Genomic DNA, 18,778 nt, shown 5'->3' on the forward strand with positions numbered 1-18,778 from the left:
ATTGCTCTATACATCTTTAACTCAGATTTTCTTTGGTAATGAAATCATGTTTTTGTATGCTGATGAATAAATGTCCAGATGACCTTAAAATCTGTTATAGCAAGTTTACTGAATCAACTGATTCTTCCTTCCTCTAAATGAAGGACACAAAGGGTGTTTCAAATTTACTGACCTTCAGTGCATCACCCTTCGCGTCACCCCTCAGCTGTTGTTGTTTCACCTCCACCTTCATCAGGCATTACCAAGTGAAGATGTTACCTACGTCTTTCATGTTCAATATAAAGGTTTCATTTGTTTCCCCTGCACAGCTTCAAAATCCATCAACTGTGCACCCTAGTACATAGAAGAATTGTCATTTCTGGTTGCATTTATATTCTACTGGGAAAGGCATCACACCAGGTCTACTAGGCATTATATCTTTAAGGCATTATGTAGTTCTTACCCAGTTTAATTGGTCACTAAAGGTAGCCCTGCATGTAGTGGTAGAGAGCATTGGGCCATCAAACAGAACAGATTGTGCCAGATGTAACTCAATGGCTTGATAATAATGCTCAGCATACTGGGAATATAGAGCTTGGGATGTCAACAAGCAGCTGAAAGTGCCAGCAAACCCGCAACCAAGAGTGTCCACAAGGAAGACAAAGACAACTAAAAAGCAGGTTGCAAGAGAATGAAAAACGATTTGCTGCTTGGTCAGTTGAAAATACCAAGAAGGTCATTTTAAAAATAGGAACAGACCAAAAGGCAAAGGGGGAATCTTTACCGATTTCTCTGAGTGGGATTGGCAATAGTCAACAGTAAATCTGCTGCAATTAGAGAAAAGCCTGATCTGATGGCTGAGAATGGAGAATATAAAGTCACATTGGGAAGAAAATTGAATCGCTTTCAGGAGCTGGTAATAGCTCAAATCACAGATAATAGAGGGGAGTGAAAATAGTTACAAGAGACTCCAGAAAGGGAACAGAAAGCTGATACAACAGAAACAGGAATTGAGGAGCTTTGTGAGGCAGTGTTCACAAGCAGTTGTAATCAAGTGAGTCTGGATATACCTGGGGAGTTAAAAGATATAATTTAGTCATTGGGACATTGATGTGCGCAAGATGGCTGCCACGTTAGCTCATAATATACACAGACGTTGCACTTTACAGTATATCCTACTAAGTGCTTTGAGACATCCTCTGCATTATATTAAATGTAAGAATTATTATTATTATTTTATTTATTAAGGGTTACAGTGGGAAGGTGGGACAAGGAAAGGGTTGTGGTACATGAGCTATGGAACAGTCTGTGGCAGAGTGGGCATGATGGGCTGAAGGTAATTCCTTCCTATGTAGGTCCATGGAAGATGGTGTGAACAATAGTGGAGAATAAAATGGTAGAATATGGTACACAATGTGTGACAGTGAACCTCTCAATGCTAGATAGCAATTCGTGTTGTTAGTTGGTTAGTAAAGGAATATGAACCTCCAGCACATATTTGGGACCATTTAAAGTAAATTCTGGTTATATTGAAAAATGCAGGATTAAAGTAATCTTTCAATAAAATGGTTGATTTAAAATGCATTTGTGGAATGAATGAATTTGTAGCTGATTTATATTGATCTTATACTAAAAATGATATAGAAAATTAGGTTGATTGATTTGTACTTGTAGCTGGACAAGTCCAGGCATAGTTTGTGGACTGATTATTTGTTGTCAGATCCACAGAATCTCCTCTGATAGGAAGGGCTAGACATGAGAAAAGACATGTTTCTGTTGTTTGGGTGAACCATAATGTTACTTCCATCTTGGTTTTGTTTTACGCATATGTTTGCAGAGGAAGTTGTTCAGTCATTTTCTCCAAGTCTTCACTATTGCAATTCTATTTTTTTGAACAGTGTCGTTCAGTCAGGAGATGCCAGACTAAAGATTTTATTTGTAGCATCATTTAACACAATGCAGCATTTGATATATTTTAAACTGACGACTCCCTTATATGACCATTATTGTTAAGCTAATCATTACTGTCCTGGTAACCACAGCATGCTTAAGAATTTCACGGTGCTGTCAAGTTCTGTGCATATGCATCAGGGATTAGGTTAACATGAGCATAGATCAGTTAGCTGTCCGTAGGCAGCAAAATGCCATCGGAATACAGAAGAACTTCAAATGGATACAATAACTAGCTTAAATTCATGGTGGTTTGACAATTCACTTAATATCTATTACAGTATAGGTTTTTCAATGAGATGGTTTGAAGTTAGTCAAGTCTCTATTAATACGCAGCAAGGCCAATGGAAACAAAGACAGACAGGCAGGAATACTAAGAGTGAGAGCAATAGCACAGCAGCAGTCATGGTGGAAAGGAGAGGAGTTATTTGCATGAAGTGACTAAATGGAGCCAAATTCAGGACGACACGTCTTGGGGTTCAGATGACAACGGCAACTTCTGTTATTTTAGCAATTAGATTGAAGAATTTAATACCTTCACCCTGTCATTACAATTGCTCTAAAAATGCAGCAGTAATAGAATAATTTCCCTGGGTTCATATGATGTTCATTATTCTGTAACTTAGCAGAAATTTGATGATATATTTTCTGACCGAATGCACATTAGATATAGTAATTCCACAATTAGTTGTGGGCAAAAGAAACATGCAGTTAATGTTAGATTTTATCACATCGGAAAATAAACTAATGTTAATAGTTTCATTTAAGTAGCCAAAGAATTAAGTGAATTGTCAGTGAGTATCATTCCTAAACATTATGCAAAAATTGCAGTAGTGATAATAGAAGTCAAGAGAACCAGCAAAAAATTGACAAGAGAAGGGAGTTTCTCCCAATGTCTTGGCCAACAATCCCTCAGATAAAATTACTCATTCACATAATTACTGTTTGTAGGATATTGTTGTGAGTAGATTGGCTGCTATGATTACTGATAAATACAACAACAACTTGCTCTTATATAGCCCAATCGTCTTTCCCAGTAACCCAGTCCAGTGTTTAATTACTCTGTGTAAAGAATTGCTTCTTGGTGTCTGTCCATAAATTACTCTTTACAACCCCCCCCCCCATCTTGTCCTGCTGCTATGCAAGCGGGAACAATGGCTGATTTTCCTCTCCCTAACCTAGGGCACTGGGACAATTCAATTGCTGCCCTTGTGATGTTTGCTTTGAGATGGTCCTCAGCTAACCTGACGCAGCCTGCAATTCACATCTGTACACCCCACTTGGACTACCATTGCACCAGGTTTTACCCACTAGCTACGTCCACAAACATAATAGAATTTTTGTCAGCAGGTTAATTCCCCCTTTAATTTCCAACTCCTCCGTCCATCCAGATCATCCAGAACTCTGCAGCCCATGTCCTCTCCTGTTCCAGGCTCCGTGACCCTGTTATCCCCAACCTCGCTCGACTCCACTGGCTTTCCATCACACAGATATAGTTCAAGAGCTTCAAAGCCCTCCATGGCCTTGCTCCCCCCTACCTCTGCAACCTACTAACCCCCTACCAACCTGTCTGCTCTCTCTACTCAGCGGGCTCCAGCTTGCTTCACGTCCCCAGCCTATTCAGCCCCACCAGCAGGCGGGCCTTCAGTCACTCTGCCCCACCCCCTGGAACTCAGCCTCACCCCCTCCCTTGCCTCCTTCAAGACCCATACAAAGACCCTCCTCTTCAACCATGCCTTCAGTCACCCTCCTTGCCCTCATGCCCTCCACCATCCCTGATCTTGACTCTCAGCTCGGGTCCAAAACACTGATTGTCCAGCGACTTGGGACGTCCTTCTGACCCGAAACATGCTATACAAATGTGATTTTGTTGTTTTTGTTGTTTTAAAAGTGATTTGAAATTCAAATGATAATCTGATAATCATCCCTCTACCTTGCGTATTTTGTCAACCCTAAATGTAGTGTAAATGTTTTTTTTGTCTACGTTAAGCATAGTATTTTGTTAACGCAAACGTTTCAAATTTTTCTTCCCTGGCGAAGTCTATAGCGGAAACAGACTTCAGAGTTTGGGTGTAAAATGCCAAGGCCTGCACGGTTAATATCCTGTTTGATTAGCTTTTCTTCTTTGACAATTTCTATGTCAAAGATACCCAGGATTAAAGTGATAAATATTTTTATCTCATTGATTGCAAAATATCTCCCGGGACACATGCTGGATCCAGAACCAAAGGGCATCAAATAATAACGAAGCTTCTTGTCTCCTTTGTAAAAAGTGGTCTTCTCTTTCCCATTCTCCATAAACCGGTCAAATTTATACACCTAGAAACAAGTAAAATAGAAATGCAATCAGTTATACAGCAAGAAATTCATGGCCAGAGAGTGAATTATAATTACAAATGAAGATAAAAAATTTGCATTTATATAGCACCCTTCACATAGGGCAACATCTCAAAGCACTATACAAGGACAGAGTTAGACACCAAGCAAGGGTCAGGAGCAAATGGGGGAGAGGGGAGGAGGCCATCTCTGAGATAAGGTACCTGAGGAATCTAGATATTGTCTTGTATTTGTTGGTAACAAAAAAGATTTGAACATGTATTCATCCACTGCACTCTTTTTCATGGATAGAATTAATTATTTATCTTTATTGGTGCTGCAAATAACTCTTTATTTACATCAAATGGGAAGGTACAAATCATGTTGTAATAATAATAATCCTTGCATTGGACACCTTTCACGTCAGAAAAAGTTCTCAAAGTACTTCACAGGATTTACTGTTAAATGTAGTAACTTTTGTATGTTGCTATTGAATGTATATAGTGCAGATAACAGATGGTAGGCAGTTAACAAGCAGTGCCCACTGTACTCCACTAATATTGTATCGTACCAGAGACACCAATTACTCTCTGCTGTGAAAAAACGATGCACAGCATTGAATGAAAAAATAGGTTATTGTTCCCATTGATAATGGAAAGATGGCAACATTACTATAGAGCAATGAAGGCATTATTTCTCCATTGATTGCCTGAAATGGAATATTACTGTATCCAATAATTTCTAAACCTGATGCCAATATTCATCCTTTGATACCTGGCCCAGGCATCCAATCCTTCTATGAAAGGAATACTGACAGCACTTCAGATTCCTGAAAGACAGTCCATTTTCATATTGTGTTGACTCACATCAGGCTTGACTTCTGCGTGTTCCGGTGCTAATGCTACTTTTGATGTTTAAAAGCAGCCATTGCAACATGCGAATCAGCTTGCTGAACTAAAGCCCAGCTGGGAGTATTCTGGTTGCCAGGTGGTAGTTAGTGCTGGTGGGAGGTTTGTGAAGAAGAGAAATAGAATCTCTAACTAAATAAATGCACTTGATTTAAATAGAAATACTCAACTCTTTCCCCTGATCCTTTTTTTATTACAGTAAAAACAGGAGGAGCAATTATATTCAGGAAATAATGTTTATGCGGGTAGAGATTTTAGACTTTATTCTGCCTCAGCTCTGGGTCCCACTGAGTCATACATTGGAAAGTGATCTGTAGACAAACTACTGCTAGTGCCACTGAGCAAACTGACTGATGGGATGTGCAGTGGAGTCGCCAAGGATGGCCTGCCTGCAGATTCTCACTCCCTTCCTACACAGGGACCCTAGCCTCGATTTTCTGCCTCCCTTTGATGAGCTGAAATTGGGAACTTACCCTGCATTCCTGCACTCATTGCTAGTGGATATTGGTATGCCAGAATGGGACACTATCTCTGGTGTGACAGAGGGCTTCTCCAATGACTCTGAGGCCTGGTGAGCCATACAGACCTGCCTGCTTTCAGATTTCTTCTCTGCTCTGAGTTAACCTGATCTCATGCACAGCAGCAATAATGGCACTATTGACCTCAATGTCCCTCCACCTATTCACCATCCAATGACACTAGTTGTAACATGCACGTGTGGAGATATGGAGATATCAGATAAATAAAATATTGGGCCTGACAGTGCCACTCCACGATAGAATAGCTTGTCGAGACTCATTTAGAATAATTACCAATTGTGTAAGGTACCCAAAATGACAAAGAGATGGAAAATGGAAGAGTTTTTATTATTATTATTAGCAGTTGATAATTCTCTCAGCTTTGAGTCAGGTTGTGGGTTGTAGGTTTAAATGATGCATTATTTTTGTGTGTATGTATATATATAGTCAGTCTATAATATGTTCCACAAACAGCAATGAAATGAATGACCAATTTTATCTGGAAAATTATTGGCCAGGACATCAGGAGAAACTGTCTTCTCTTTAAATCGTGCCAAGCGATCTTTAACATTCACCTGAACAGGCAGATAGGACCTTGTTTTAACATCTCATTCAGTGTATTCTGTGAAGCGCTTTGGGATGTCCTCCTGACATGAAAAGCGCTATATCAAATGCAAGGATTATTATTATTATTATAATGGACAGAACCTCCAACGATACCGCGCATTCCCAGTACTTCATCAGGGTGTCCTCTTAAGACTACAAGTTCAGAGTCGTAACGTGGAGTTTAAATCTACAATCCACAACCCGACTCAAACATGAGAGTATTATCAACTGACACTTAACTATTTCCTGTCCCCCACCTTTTGAATAACACTGTACTGTAAAAGAATGAACAAGTAATGGGAAAAAGCCCTTATTTATTGCTCAGTTTACACATCAATCTGACAAGCTTCACAGAAACATCTTCACAAATTCACTCATTGATGATATCTGTCAAAAATAATATTCTATTAATAAATAATAATCCTCGCATTTGATATAGTGCTTTACACGTTGGGAGGATGTTTTAAACATTACTGTGCACAAATTGGATTACACTTTATAGGATTTGCATATTTTGCAGGTAAATGCAGTAGCCAATTTGTGCAAAACAACATCGCACAAACTACAAGAAGCGAATGATCAATTTTATTTGAGGAATTGCTGGCCAGTGCACTGAAATAAACACTCATTTGGCCAGGAATCTAATTATTTTTTGTAACCATTTCAGAAATCCAATCCTATTAAATAGCATGTCTGCAGACTCTAATTATGGAGGACAAAGTGGTGATGTATGACTTGTGTAACAATTCAGCAATCAACGTGTTAATGCCTCTTCCATGACCCCAGAATACAATATGAACACAGGCCTTGGTTTGTTCTGAAATTAAATGTACTATAACAGTGTACACGAGGTCCTTGAGAAAGTTTTGAATAAAATTGCTTCACAAGTAAAATGAGTATATGAGTTTGAATATCTATGTTTTCAACAATAATTTTCTTCCCGCCATTACCACTGTCCTAGAACAGTGTCAAAATTAGCTTCAGTAGCTGGGGTAATGTTATTTCAATCCTTAGTCATTTTTAAGCCATTAATATGTACGATATGCATTATTACAATTCTATAAATTGATGGGAAAAAATTAGCAAGACTACATTGCAGCACTTGATGATTGGTGGCAGTATTCTCCAGTTGAAATATCATAATGATATTACAGTATGACCTACTGCTGCCATTTCACGAGGACTCGATGATATCAGCATCAGATCAAGTAGATTACACAATTAGTATTTACTGTTGCCAGACACTTTTTTTTGAAAAAACATAATACAGGAGACTTTTGGAAGGTGAATAAGGATTTGTTTAGACACCAGAGCATGGTTTCGGCCTAGCTAAGTTGGTAGCACTTTAATTTCTGAGTCAGAAGTTGTGGTTCAAGCCTCACTTGGGGGCTTTGAACTCATGTAGTCTGGGCTGACACTCCAGTACAGCAATGCGAGAAGTGCTGTATTGTTGGAGGTGCCGTACTATGGATGAGACGTTAAACCCAGATCCCATCTGCCTGTTCAGGTGGATGTTAAAGATTCCATGACACTTTTCATAGAGCAAAGGGAGGTTGTCTTGATATCACAGTGAATGCCCTGATGTGCTTTGAGACATCTCGATGACATGATGAGGTGCTATATAATAATAATGATAATCCCTTCATTTGATATAGCGCTTTATCACGTCTTCTAGACTCACAGAATATACTGTAAAGGGAATTGACTATATGTTTTGTGGGCGAAACGCGACAGCCAATTGTGCACATCAGTGTCTCACAAACAGTTGTGCAAGGATCAAATGCAAGGATTATAATAATAATATCATGTAATCCCATCAGGTTTCCTATCTGCCATACATGGAGTATGGAACTTATTCCTTGTATGTGAAATAATAATCTGACTGGAATGATTGGCAGCTTGAAAACCAACTAAATAGTTGTGCACTCACCCTCAGTTGTGGGGCAGTGTCTACTGTAACCATAACAACCTTCTCATCAGTACCAACCCCAAGGAGCTCTGTGCAACAACAATACAAACGAACGCTAGTAACAAACAACTGAGACACCAAACAGTTATAGAAAGAAGAACAAGTCTGCACAAAAGTTGCTTCAGTAAAGGAGAACCAAAGTATCTTCCCCAGCAAGACCTTGTTCTACTTATTGGAATGTACAATAAGCTTAGTCATCAAAACTAAGCAGTAGCACAAAGCACCACAAGTCTGCCTCATTATTTCAGGCCAAGTGGAGTCCTGTAGCTCAGTGGTTAGAGCACTCGCTTTGCAAGCGAGACACCTGGGTTCAATTCCAGGCAGGGCGAAACCTTGGGCAAGTTTCCTTACTCCACACACCTAATAATAATCCCTCCAAAACAAAACAATTAATAAATTGGTCATTTTCAATCCACAACTGTTTGTGGGACACTGCTGTGCGCAATTGGCTGCCGCGTTTCGCCCACAAATATACGGTCAATTCACTTTACAGTCTATTCTGTGAAGCGCTTTGAGACGTCGAGAAGACATGAAAGCGCTATATCAAATGAAAGGATTATTATTATTATAAAACAACTGGCATTTGGTTTTAAGTAAAAGTTAAGCACACTGATCATACATATTTATAGATGTGATGTTACATATTCAGTTTATTGGCTGCCGCGTTCGCCCACAAATGTACAGTCAATTCACTTTACAGTGTGTTCTGTGAAGCGCTTTGGGACGTCCTCCCGACGTGAAAAGCGCTATATCAAATGCAAGGATTATTATTATTATTATTATTATTTCTTTTGTGAAATAGATATTTTAATTTGCTCCTTACTTTCCCAATCCTGAGATTCCTCGTTATCTTCACAGGTGTAATAAAGAAGGTGGTCAACAAGCCCTTATTGGAATCCTGCACATAATTCACCCTAGCATTCGAATGATATTCATAACCTGAGAGTGTTAGCAGCTCCATCACAATCTCCTCAAATAAACAGGCTTACATTCCGCGGTTTTGATTTTCTAGCTATATAATTGCAAATTGTTGTGCTCCCCATCACACCCCGGCCCCTACCCATCCCTCCCTCCACACCTTCAAACCTGTCTCCCAAAAATCTCTCATCACCACCATAACCTACATGAAACCGACCACCTGCTGCCTTGACCCCATCGCTATCCCTTTCTTCACCTTCTAGCTCCACCTCCTTGCCCCCTACGCACCGATATCATAAACCTCTCCCTGTCCACTGGCTCCATTCCCACCCCTCTAAAAATATCCGTCATCACTACTATCCTTAAAAAACCCTCCCTGGGCCCATCCGTGCTCTCAAACTACCGTCCCATCTCCAACCTCCCTTTCCTTTCCAAGGACCTGGAATGAGTTGTTACTTTGTTGCGTCCTTCCTCTCCCCCCACTCCCTTCACGAACCACTCCAATCGGATTTCTGTGTCACTCACAGCACAGAAACAGCTTTGGTCAAAGTGAGAAATTATATTTTGTCCATCTGCGACCAGGGCTCCCTCTGCCTCCTCGTCCTCTTTGACCTCTCTGCTGCCTTCGACACCGTTGACCACTCTATTCTCATTCACCGCCTCTCCTCTCACCTCAACCTTCATAGCTCTGTCCATGAATGGTTTAGACCCTACCTCTCACACCGTCTCCACTTTATGCCTACAAATGGCTTCTCCTCTAGCCCCCACACCGTCTCGTGCGGAGTTCCTCAGGGCTTTGTCCTTGATCCAATCCTTTTCAATAGCTATATGCTCCCTTTCGGTGACATCATCCACAGACATGGGGTCAACTTCCACATGTATGTGGATGATACCCAACTCTATCTCTCTGCCTCCACCCTTGACTTCAGGACCACTGCTGTCCTGACAGAATGTCTGTCAGACATCAAGTCCTGGATGAGAGCTAACTTTCTACAGTTGAATGTCAACAGGACTGAGGATCTCCTGATTGGCTCCCGTCAGCGCCTCCACACCTCAGGCACTGACGGCATCATCACCCAAGGATGCACACTCCACCTTACTAAGCCAGTCTGGAACTTGACGTCTTGTTTGACCCTCAACTATCCTTTCTGCCCCATGTCTGTGCCATGTCCCACTCTGCCTTCCCCCACCTCTGTAACATCGCCTGGGTCTGCCACTGTCTCACACCGCAGGCCACCAAGCCCCTCATACACGCATTCATAACAGCCAGGCTTGTCTACGCAAACTCCCTGCTTGTCAGCCTCCCCAACTCCTCCCTCCATAGGCTGCAGATAATCCAGAACTCTGTAGCCCGCATCCTCTCCCGCACCAGGCTCCACGACCCTATCACCCCCATCCTCCCCCAACTCCACTGGCTTCCCATCACACAGAGGATCCAGTTCAAGATCCTTGTCCTCATCTTCAAAGCCCTCCACGGCCTTGCTCCCCACTACCTCTGCGACCTTCTAACCATATACCAACCTGCCCGCTCCCTCCGCTCAGCAGCCTCTGGCCTGCTTCACTTTCCCCACCTTGCCCTCCCCACCATTGGCAGATGGGCCTTCTGCCACTTTGCCCCCACCCTCTGGAACTCCTTCCCGTAGTCCTTCCACCTCGCCCCCTCCCTAGTCTCCTTCAAGATTCGTCTCAACACGCTCCTCTTTGACCATGCCTTCGATCACCCTCATTCCCCCCCTGCTCTCCACCCTCCCCAATCCTGACCCCCTGCTCAGGTACGAAACATTGATTGTCCAGCATCTTGGGACGTCATGCCGACATGAAAGGTGCTATACAAATGTAATTTTGTTGTTGTACTGACTTCCCTTGTACCTGGATTGAGTTTTAAGACCGTTGTCTTAAAATATATGGAGCCTTTCAAGTAGCAAGAATGTCTCAAAAGCTTTACAATTTGAGAGCTCAATCTAGGAGGAAGAGGTAGAACGGAGCCTAGGAAAAGATACGGCTGTACAACCTGGATAATGTGGAGCTTGTGGAGGGTGGAGTTGTGGAGGTGGGCAAGCAGAGTGTTGGAGAATTCAAGTTTGGAGATGGAAGATGCCAGACTTGGTGACCGAGCCCATAAGAAAGGATTGAAGGAGGGATCTCACTTCAGCTTCCAAATTAAGACTTGATTTAAGAATCTTCCAAAATTCTGTACGATCTTAAATTTTAAGGTAAAGAGTCATCAACGCCAAGAGGCATTTTGAGCCTTAATACTGAGGCTGATTTGATTTGGCTCCGAAGCAATCATACTTCAAGTCTTCAGCTACTGAGTGAGTTTCCAGAGTGATGTCATTTTTGGGTAAAGATGATGTCATGAACAGCTAGCGCAAAACTAGAGTGTTAACAGCCACTGGGCAGGCCCAGAGATTGGATTCAAACCCTTATCTCAGACTCGGTTGTCTTTGTTCTTATACATCTGTGTGATTTGGGTTGTTTTTCACTGAGAGTGAAATGGAGAACTTTGAGTTCAATTCAGGGTTTCTTCTATATGCTCATTGTCTACACAGAACACCTCAGTCAACACACACACATGCACACCTGGCAACAGAATCCGGGTTCTTGAGGCATTACAAGATTCACCAAATCGTATTAATGCCTCGTGACATCAACTAAAGCTTATTAACTAGCTGTATCGGGTAGTAGTTGACCAAGATTTAGCGTGCTCAGTACATGATGTAGCAAATTGAATGCTAACCAGATGTGTCACAAAGCACATTTTGTGGAGGCGAGATCAAAACTTTTGTCCTGAAGAAATATATAGACTGTCAATTAATACAACTGACTGAATTTAAGGTATTCATATATATGTGTACATGGGGAAGGTCATGAGCAGAGAGAGAAAAAAAGGCAGCGGTCGTAGCTGCTGCTAAAATGCTCATTCCCCCCTTTCCAACTTCAGCTCATAATTTAGTGTTAATGCTGGTGCCAGCAACAATTCACTAAATGCAGTGCAGAATCTGATTGCATTTCATTTGCATGCAGGTGGCGAACCTCTGAAGCCGCATTAAGGCTGAGCCAGGGTGGATTAATTTGCAGTCTTTGATATTCATTAACTCTGGCTTCAGAAAAAATACAACGAGATGACACAATTACCCTCAGAGCGTCAGTGCAGAGTAACAGCTTCACAATCTCAAGTTCACACCACTGTATCAATTGATCAAGAAAGGGGAGAATCCCTATGAAGTGATGTGAAGCAACATACGTCTGAAGCAGGGCAGAGCTATTACAAGAATTTTTGGAGTCAATGATGCCTTGGCAACATTACCTAAATGGTGCACCTTATTTGTTACTGAGGCAGTGCTTTATTCTTTTGGTTATCAAGTGATCCATTACCAGACAAAGCCTGGCTTCCTTGACTTCAAGCCAATCAATTCACAGTTTAATGTTAATCGTTTTCAAAGGAGCATCACTTAATCTCATTTCCATCTCCTCTATTGAGACACCACATTCAATGACCTGTAGACCCTTAGCCACACTCTATACAAAAAGCAGATTTTTTTGTGTGTGTGTGTGTGTGTACACGCACAGGAAAGTGCAACAGCAGCACTGGCACAAAAGGTCTGCTTGTAACCGAATCCCTGCAGGATTGAGCAAGTAGCGAATGCAACACAATACATACCTCAGGATGATTGTAAATCTCTGGGTCCATGTGTACTAATGGGGGATAAATGGCTACACAATCCCCTTTTCTCAATTGGATTCTCCTGTCCTCTTGAAACTTCAAAGTGAAATCCTCTTGACTTACTCGGATGTTCATAGAGGCACTGCAGAAGCGAAAGGTCTCATTTATGGCACTTCCTACAGGCATGCAGTAATAGGAATGGACAAAGAAAAAGAAGGTAGAGAGAGAGAGAGAAAACAAAAAGTTACAATGAAATTAAAAATGATCCTCTTTCAGACTGTCATTCGGTGTAAACATCTGTATAAATTATTCTAGAAACCCAAATTCCTGAAAAAGAAAACAAGTCTGATTCTGATCACATCATGATAATAAGAATAATCCTTGCATATTGAGAGGAGGGTTCAAAGCACTTTACAGGATTTAAGATGAAGTACAGTGACTGTATTTTGTAGACAAATGCGGTAGCCAATTTTCGTACAATAATGGCCACAAATAACCATGAAGTAAATGACCAACTGTATCTCTTTTTGAATAGTGCCAGGGTTGCATTGGAGCTCCACAAACTGTGTGAATTTGAAGTCTTGATGTGGATACTTGAATCCACAATTTTCTGATTCAGAGGAGAGCATGCTACCAACTGATCCAGGCTGATTCAGGACTGCAATTTTATGATTTCAACAGACAAAAAAAAGAGAGAATTGGTTCACAGATTTTCATATTCAGTTAAGAAACCTTTGCAACTGAAGGCGACACCCTATTCAAGAGGCTCCAGAAGCCCAACGTCCTTGCTATCCCAATGGCCTTCACCTTTTGTTCCCTGCTCGACAGATTTTATGGCTAATTTCCGGCAATTTATCCTGGCAGTTTGAGGAAGAATTCCTATGGGAATAATGTGCATAATTTGCATAAATCATTCTGATAGAATGCATATCAGCATGTAGCTCCTGTCTAGGGTTGCAGCGTTCACATTGTAATCAAAACTGACTTCTTTCCAGCATATCTGGACGCTGCATTTAGCAACTTGATTCTTTCTGATCATCAAAGTTGAAGCCAGAAAATAGGGATTTCTCCCACCAGATGATATGGAATTATGGTGCTCATCTGCATTAAGGGGAGTTGGGTGCTGGGATGGCAATAAGCGAGGCCCACTCGCTAACCGAGTGGCACCATCATATTGCTAAAACAAAAAAGCTGAAAAAATTGAAAGTGCTAATCCGAAGTAAACAGCAACTGTTCTTTCAGTAAACATTAAATCTGCTGCAGTGTGCATAGAAAATAAAGTGGCATAGGATGCATTCTCGCAGGAGGTTTTTCCTTAAGCGTGCATTTGTCTAAAGAAATGAGGCTATGGTCAGCTTTGTGTGGTCAGCGCTGTGATTCAATGTGACGTACAGTGAGTCTGTGCATATTCTTTTGGACTGCCTTCGTTACTATAATCAGGGAGAGTCAAATCGGTTTGTTGGTGACGAAGCCAGAAAGAACTGCGGTTCCAGAATCCAGCCTGGATTGCGGATTGCCACAAGGCACCTGACACGATAGATTCTAACTGGCAGTGAAACTTTGCAGCGTACGAAAAAATGTCTACACCCTATCCTCATGCTGTGTGCAGCCACGAGAAAGACACTGCGTATAAACCATTTTATATATGTGGTTTTGAAATGATAGATGACATGTGAAACATTACTGTTTGCCCAAGAAATCAGACGAAACAAATAAAGATCTCGGGACTGCAGGACACCACTGTGAAATGGTAGTGTTGTAGTTATACTAGGAGCAACATGGTCACATGCCATTGGTTGACATTCTCCCTGGCAGCATGGCAGTCAGTGCCTGATGCAGTATCACAAATGACAATTGGGCAAGCATATCTGAGGCAGGAGTTAATCACGATAATGGAGCACAAAGTGTGCCTTGGTGGTCAGATCTTAAATGACAAATCTGTTTTACCTTACAGTACCAGCTACATGTGGGAGGTGAGAGGCTGGCTTCGGCTTTGAGCAATCATGATGATAATTATGAAATGACAAAAGTAATGAGTCAGATTACGATCAGCTTGGGAGATGCTGGGGCCTATGGGGTTTTAACTGACAAAAATAACACATACACACACTTCTATACAATACTGAAAGCCTGTTACAGAGTCGCAAAAAAATGTAAAATAATCTCATCAACCTAAACAATTTGCTTACAATTTCTTGCACGCACTTAACATACGTCAAACACAGTCATCCAATGCCACAGACAGATCAGCTGGGTGGCTTGGGAGGTCTTCCATTCTGGACTAAGAGGTACGGTAAATTATCCAGTGTAGTAGAGCAACATCTGTTTGTGCGCTAGTACAGAACAAACAAGGCAATTTAAAGCCTATCATGGAAACACAAACCTTAGTTTCCTCTTTCTCACACATGTTGAGGGTTAACTGAGGCTTCATTTTGTGGTTGGAAGAGGTGTTTCCATTCCCCCTAATATGACACTCTATTTCCAAAGACAGTAAAAGGCTGCCTATTGTTCCCCATATATTAGGTTTCCCAAGCAACCACATGCCTCCAAATTTACCAATGTACACTACTGATGCAAGCAATTCATAACAATGACTTGATGCATTCGCTTAATTCTATATTTTTTTCCTTTATTTTATAAAACCACTCTTCAGTGCAAGTCTGCTTCGATAAGCACTTTGATATGTTCTCCTAACGCGAAAGGCGCTGTATAAATGTAAATTGTACATGTAACTTGCTCTGTTCACCATACAGCTAAAGTAGGAGTCAACTGTAATTAAACATTTGTTTTCCTTCTATGACAGTAGAATTTGCGGTAAACAAGTCTTTAAAGATTTGTCATCTAATGATCATGTAATACATTCCTTTCCTGAAATGCTGAGAAGTGGAACAAGGCTGCTGAGGTGAAGCTGTCTGATGCGACTGTCGTCCCAACAGCCTTTTGATTGGCAGGCAAACAGAGTTAAAACGAAGTTCCCTGCTGAAAAACAATGTGGGGAGGGAGGGTGGGGGGGATGGAGTGGTGGGAGGAGGAGGAAGAAACTCAATCTGGGTCTACATTTGATCTCTTGACTTAGTATTTCAGAGCATCCAAAATTTGGCACATTGATTAATTCAGTCTCAGCTGAGAAGCCAATTTTGTATGGTATCTTAATACAAATTTACAGAAAGATGGCTTCAAAATTACACAGTATTTAGAATTTATCAAATTCTGCACAGTCTGAGATGCTGGCATTAGAACAAATCCAAGAGCAGTGGAATTTCTAATGCACAATGATGAGATATCAAGCTGTCAATCAAATATCACAATCAAAACCTCAAGGTCAGTTTTGACTGTTTGTATATTTTACCTAATCCCAAAAGTTCTAGAAAGGACAGCTGGAATGGCCAATGTAACTCAAGAATAAATGATCAATAGCCAATTTAGAAATCAATGTTTTCTCTTTGTGACTACTTTCAATCTACCAATCAACAGAAGCGCAATGAAAAATAAGTGACAATAACTAGGGGACAGGGAAGACAAAGATATTATCTAAGATAATAATAATTATTATTATAATAAATTATTCCTGAGAGAAAAAATTCAAAAGCAATCTGTTGCGCAATAAACCACAATCGACAGACGTCCATCAGTATCCTCGGTGTAAAAACTGCGCAGAGATTTTGATTTTGCTACTCATTCAGACAATGCTGGTGGACTGGCTCCCTGAAAGGGCTCAGGATTGTCAGGTAAAATGGGGGCGTTTAAAAACTTTGTCAGGGCTTAAATATATCTAGGCTGCATGAGGTGGCAAATATCGGGAACTAATCACGAGAACGCTTGGGAATCATTCACTTGGACACTTGGGAAATTTCCCAAATTCCCATGTAGCCAGTCTGCCCCTGGCTGGTACTAACTGTGGCTAAGACATTTAAAGGAGCCGAATATTACATTATACTGGGTTTGATAACTTTGCATTAAAGGATTAACATTCCACAACAATACTGATACATTATCAAGTAACTAATCCTGAACACTGAAAAGAATTGACCTTTTATTTAAAAAAAGGTGTCAGTGAAACAGGGGAGTGAGGGAAATCTATTGCAGGAGTATTTCAATGGAAGGTCTGCCTTTACACTGATGCATTTCATGCTTAGAAAATGCCACAAATAGCAGCAAAGTATGAAGTAGCCAGCTACCAAAGTGATGATAGAACATCTAAGGAAATGTGCCTTTTATGCAGGTCTTCCATTTCAGCCTTATGTTTAAGAAATACCCAAATACCTTAGACTAGTGATATTGTACTTGCTTTGAAATGCAAACAAACCATGGTAATGTGGGTATTTTTGTATTGGTTCTCGATTCATAAGTAATCATAAGTGAATATCTTATATCAGAGGCAGTGGAAGGGTGTAAAGGGTTCAATGGCTGACTGCAATAATCATACCCCGACCCCAACATTATCTTCCCCCTGACTTACCTTGCTCCCAACTCTATCCAAGGTAGTAGAAGTAATAATAATACTTACATTTGATTTGGCATATTTTATATTGGGAGGACGTCTCAAAACGCTTCACAGGATACACTGTAAAGTGCAGCGATTGTGTACAACAACAACAAAATTACGTGTGTATAGCACCTTTCGCATTGGGAGGAGGTCCAAAGGCACTGTGCAGTCAGTGTTTCGGACCCATGTATTTTGTAGGCAAACAAAGGAGCTAGTTGTGCATAGCAATGTCTCACGACCATCCAAAAAGTGAATGATCAATTTTATTTGGGGCTGATTGGCCAGATTCCAGTTTCCTCTCTTAAGTGGCCATTTCTTCATGAGCAAGTCTGGTCGGTGAGTGTCATTAGGCAAAATTGATCAAGAGCCTCAGCTCAGGCCCAGCCAAGCCTCATCATGTCCTCATCCTTTGTTCACATGTGCAGGTCTCATTTGACACATCAGGAGGAGAATCAACATGCAAGGTTTCCTCTTCTCTGTGCAGCATCTTGCTGGCCCCGTACCTCAATAGCTGAGATCATCTAATTAAGCTGAGACTGGAATACAAACCTGGGACATTTCCGATTTTTACAGCTCTGTTTGGCACTGGGCAGCAGCTGTATCTATTTAGCCATTCTCAGTACTTTATCTTCGCTTTAAGTGCCAAACTCCTCTGCAAAAGTTTAATCTCCTCGGATTAATTATTCTAAAGCACCAGCATTTGAGGAACACCAAAGTATTTGTAAATAGTGGGTCGCTTGTCAATCACAGTGATTTCAAACGATGCACTGATGTCACTGTGGAGAATGTTAATACAGCAGCTCCCTAAATGGTGGCTGACAGATTGGCACTGTGATTGACAGGAGATACCCAGTACTTACAAATGTTTTTTGGCGTCTGTCAAAAAATCCGACCGCTGTTACTTTGGTTAAAAATTTCTAAATGATGGGGTTTTAAAAGGCACAGTTGTTTTCATGGAGAAACATTCTTGTGGGTGTGTAAATCGGGCATTAAAAATGTTTTAGGACGCTGCTGCTTTTTCAGAAGGGAATCAGTGCTCATTACAGTAGCTGATCCAGAACAGTGTCTCCAGGGGCCATACAGAGAGGTTTCTTTGCATTAAACAACATTTTACAGAGGCCGTTTCACATAGTCTCCGAGTTACTGACAGAGCCTTTGCCAACATGTTAATATCAGAGGCGGAGGTACATCAGAGAGTGTTATATTGATAGGTTACTGCACTTACTGAACTCTGCTATGCCATCATTTTTAGTAGCCAGCCTCTCATCTCCTATCATGGGCCGTTGAGCTTCCCAATCCTGAAATGTTGGGACGTGTGGGAATATATTGAGTTCAGAAGAAAGTCAAGAGGGAATTTCAGTTGAGATGTGACTGCTGATTGTAAACGGGACTGTGCATTTTCTCAGAGGATTTTCTTCCTCCTTTTTTTTGCTGACTCTCAAGATTAAAGCAATCGTATGTCTT

General features: G+C 41.1%; 1 protein-coding gene across 2 annotated transcripts in view; it reads right to left on the reverse strand.

Moving 5' to 3' along the window:
* Positions 1–3,773: 3,773 nt before the first annotated feature.
* LOC103180767 (cytochrome P450 7B1) overlaps positions 3,774–18,778 on the reverse strand; it is a 112,797-nt gene continuing 97,792 nt past the window's right edge. For both annotated transcript variants that reach the window (XM_042332014.1, XM_042332013.1), the window contains 2 exons: positions 12,826–13,004; positions 3,774–4,248 (listed from right to left, as the gene is read on the reverse strand). In XM_042332014.1, coding sequence (XP_042187948.1) covers positions 3,946–4,248; positions 12,826–13,004 — 482 coding nt within the window. In that variant the 3' untranslated portion in view covers positions 3,774–3,945. The remainder of the gene's footprint in view (positions 4,249–12,825; positions 13,005–18,778) is intronic.

This window comes from Callorhinchus milii, unplaced genomic scaffold, assembly GCF_018977255.1.
Source record: "Callorhinchus milii isolate IMCB2004 unplaced genomic scaffold, IMCB_Cmil_1.0 Scaffold2, whole genome shotgun sequence".
Classification (NCBI taxonomy): Eukaryota; Metazoa; Chordata; class Chondrichthyes; order Chimaeriformes; family Callorhinchidae; genus Callorhinchus; species Callorhinchus milii.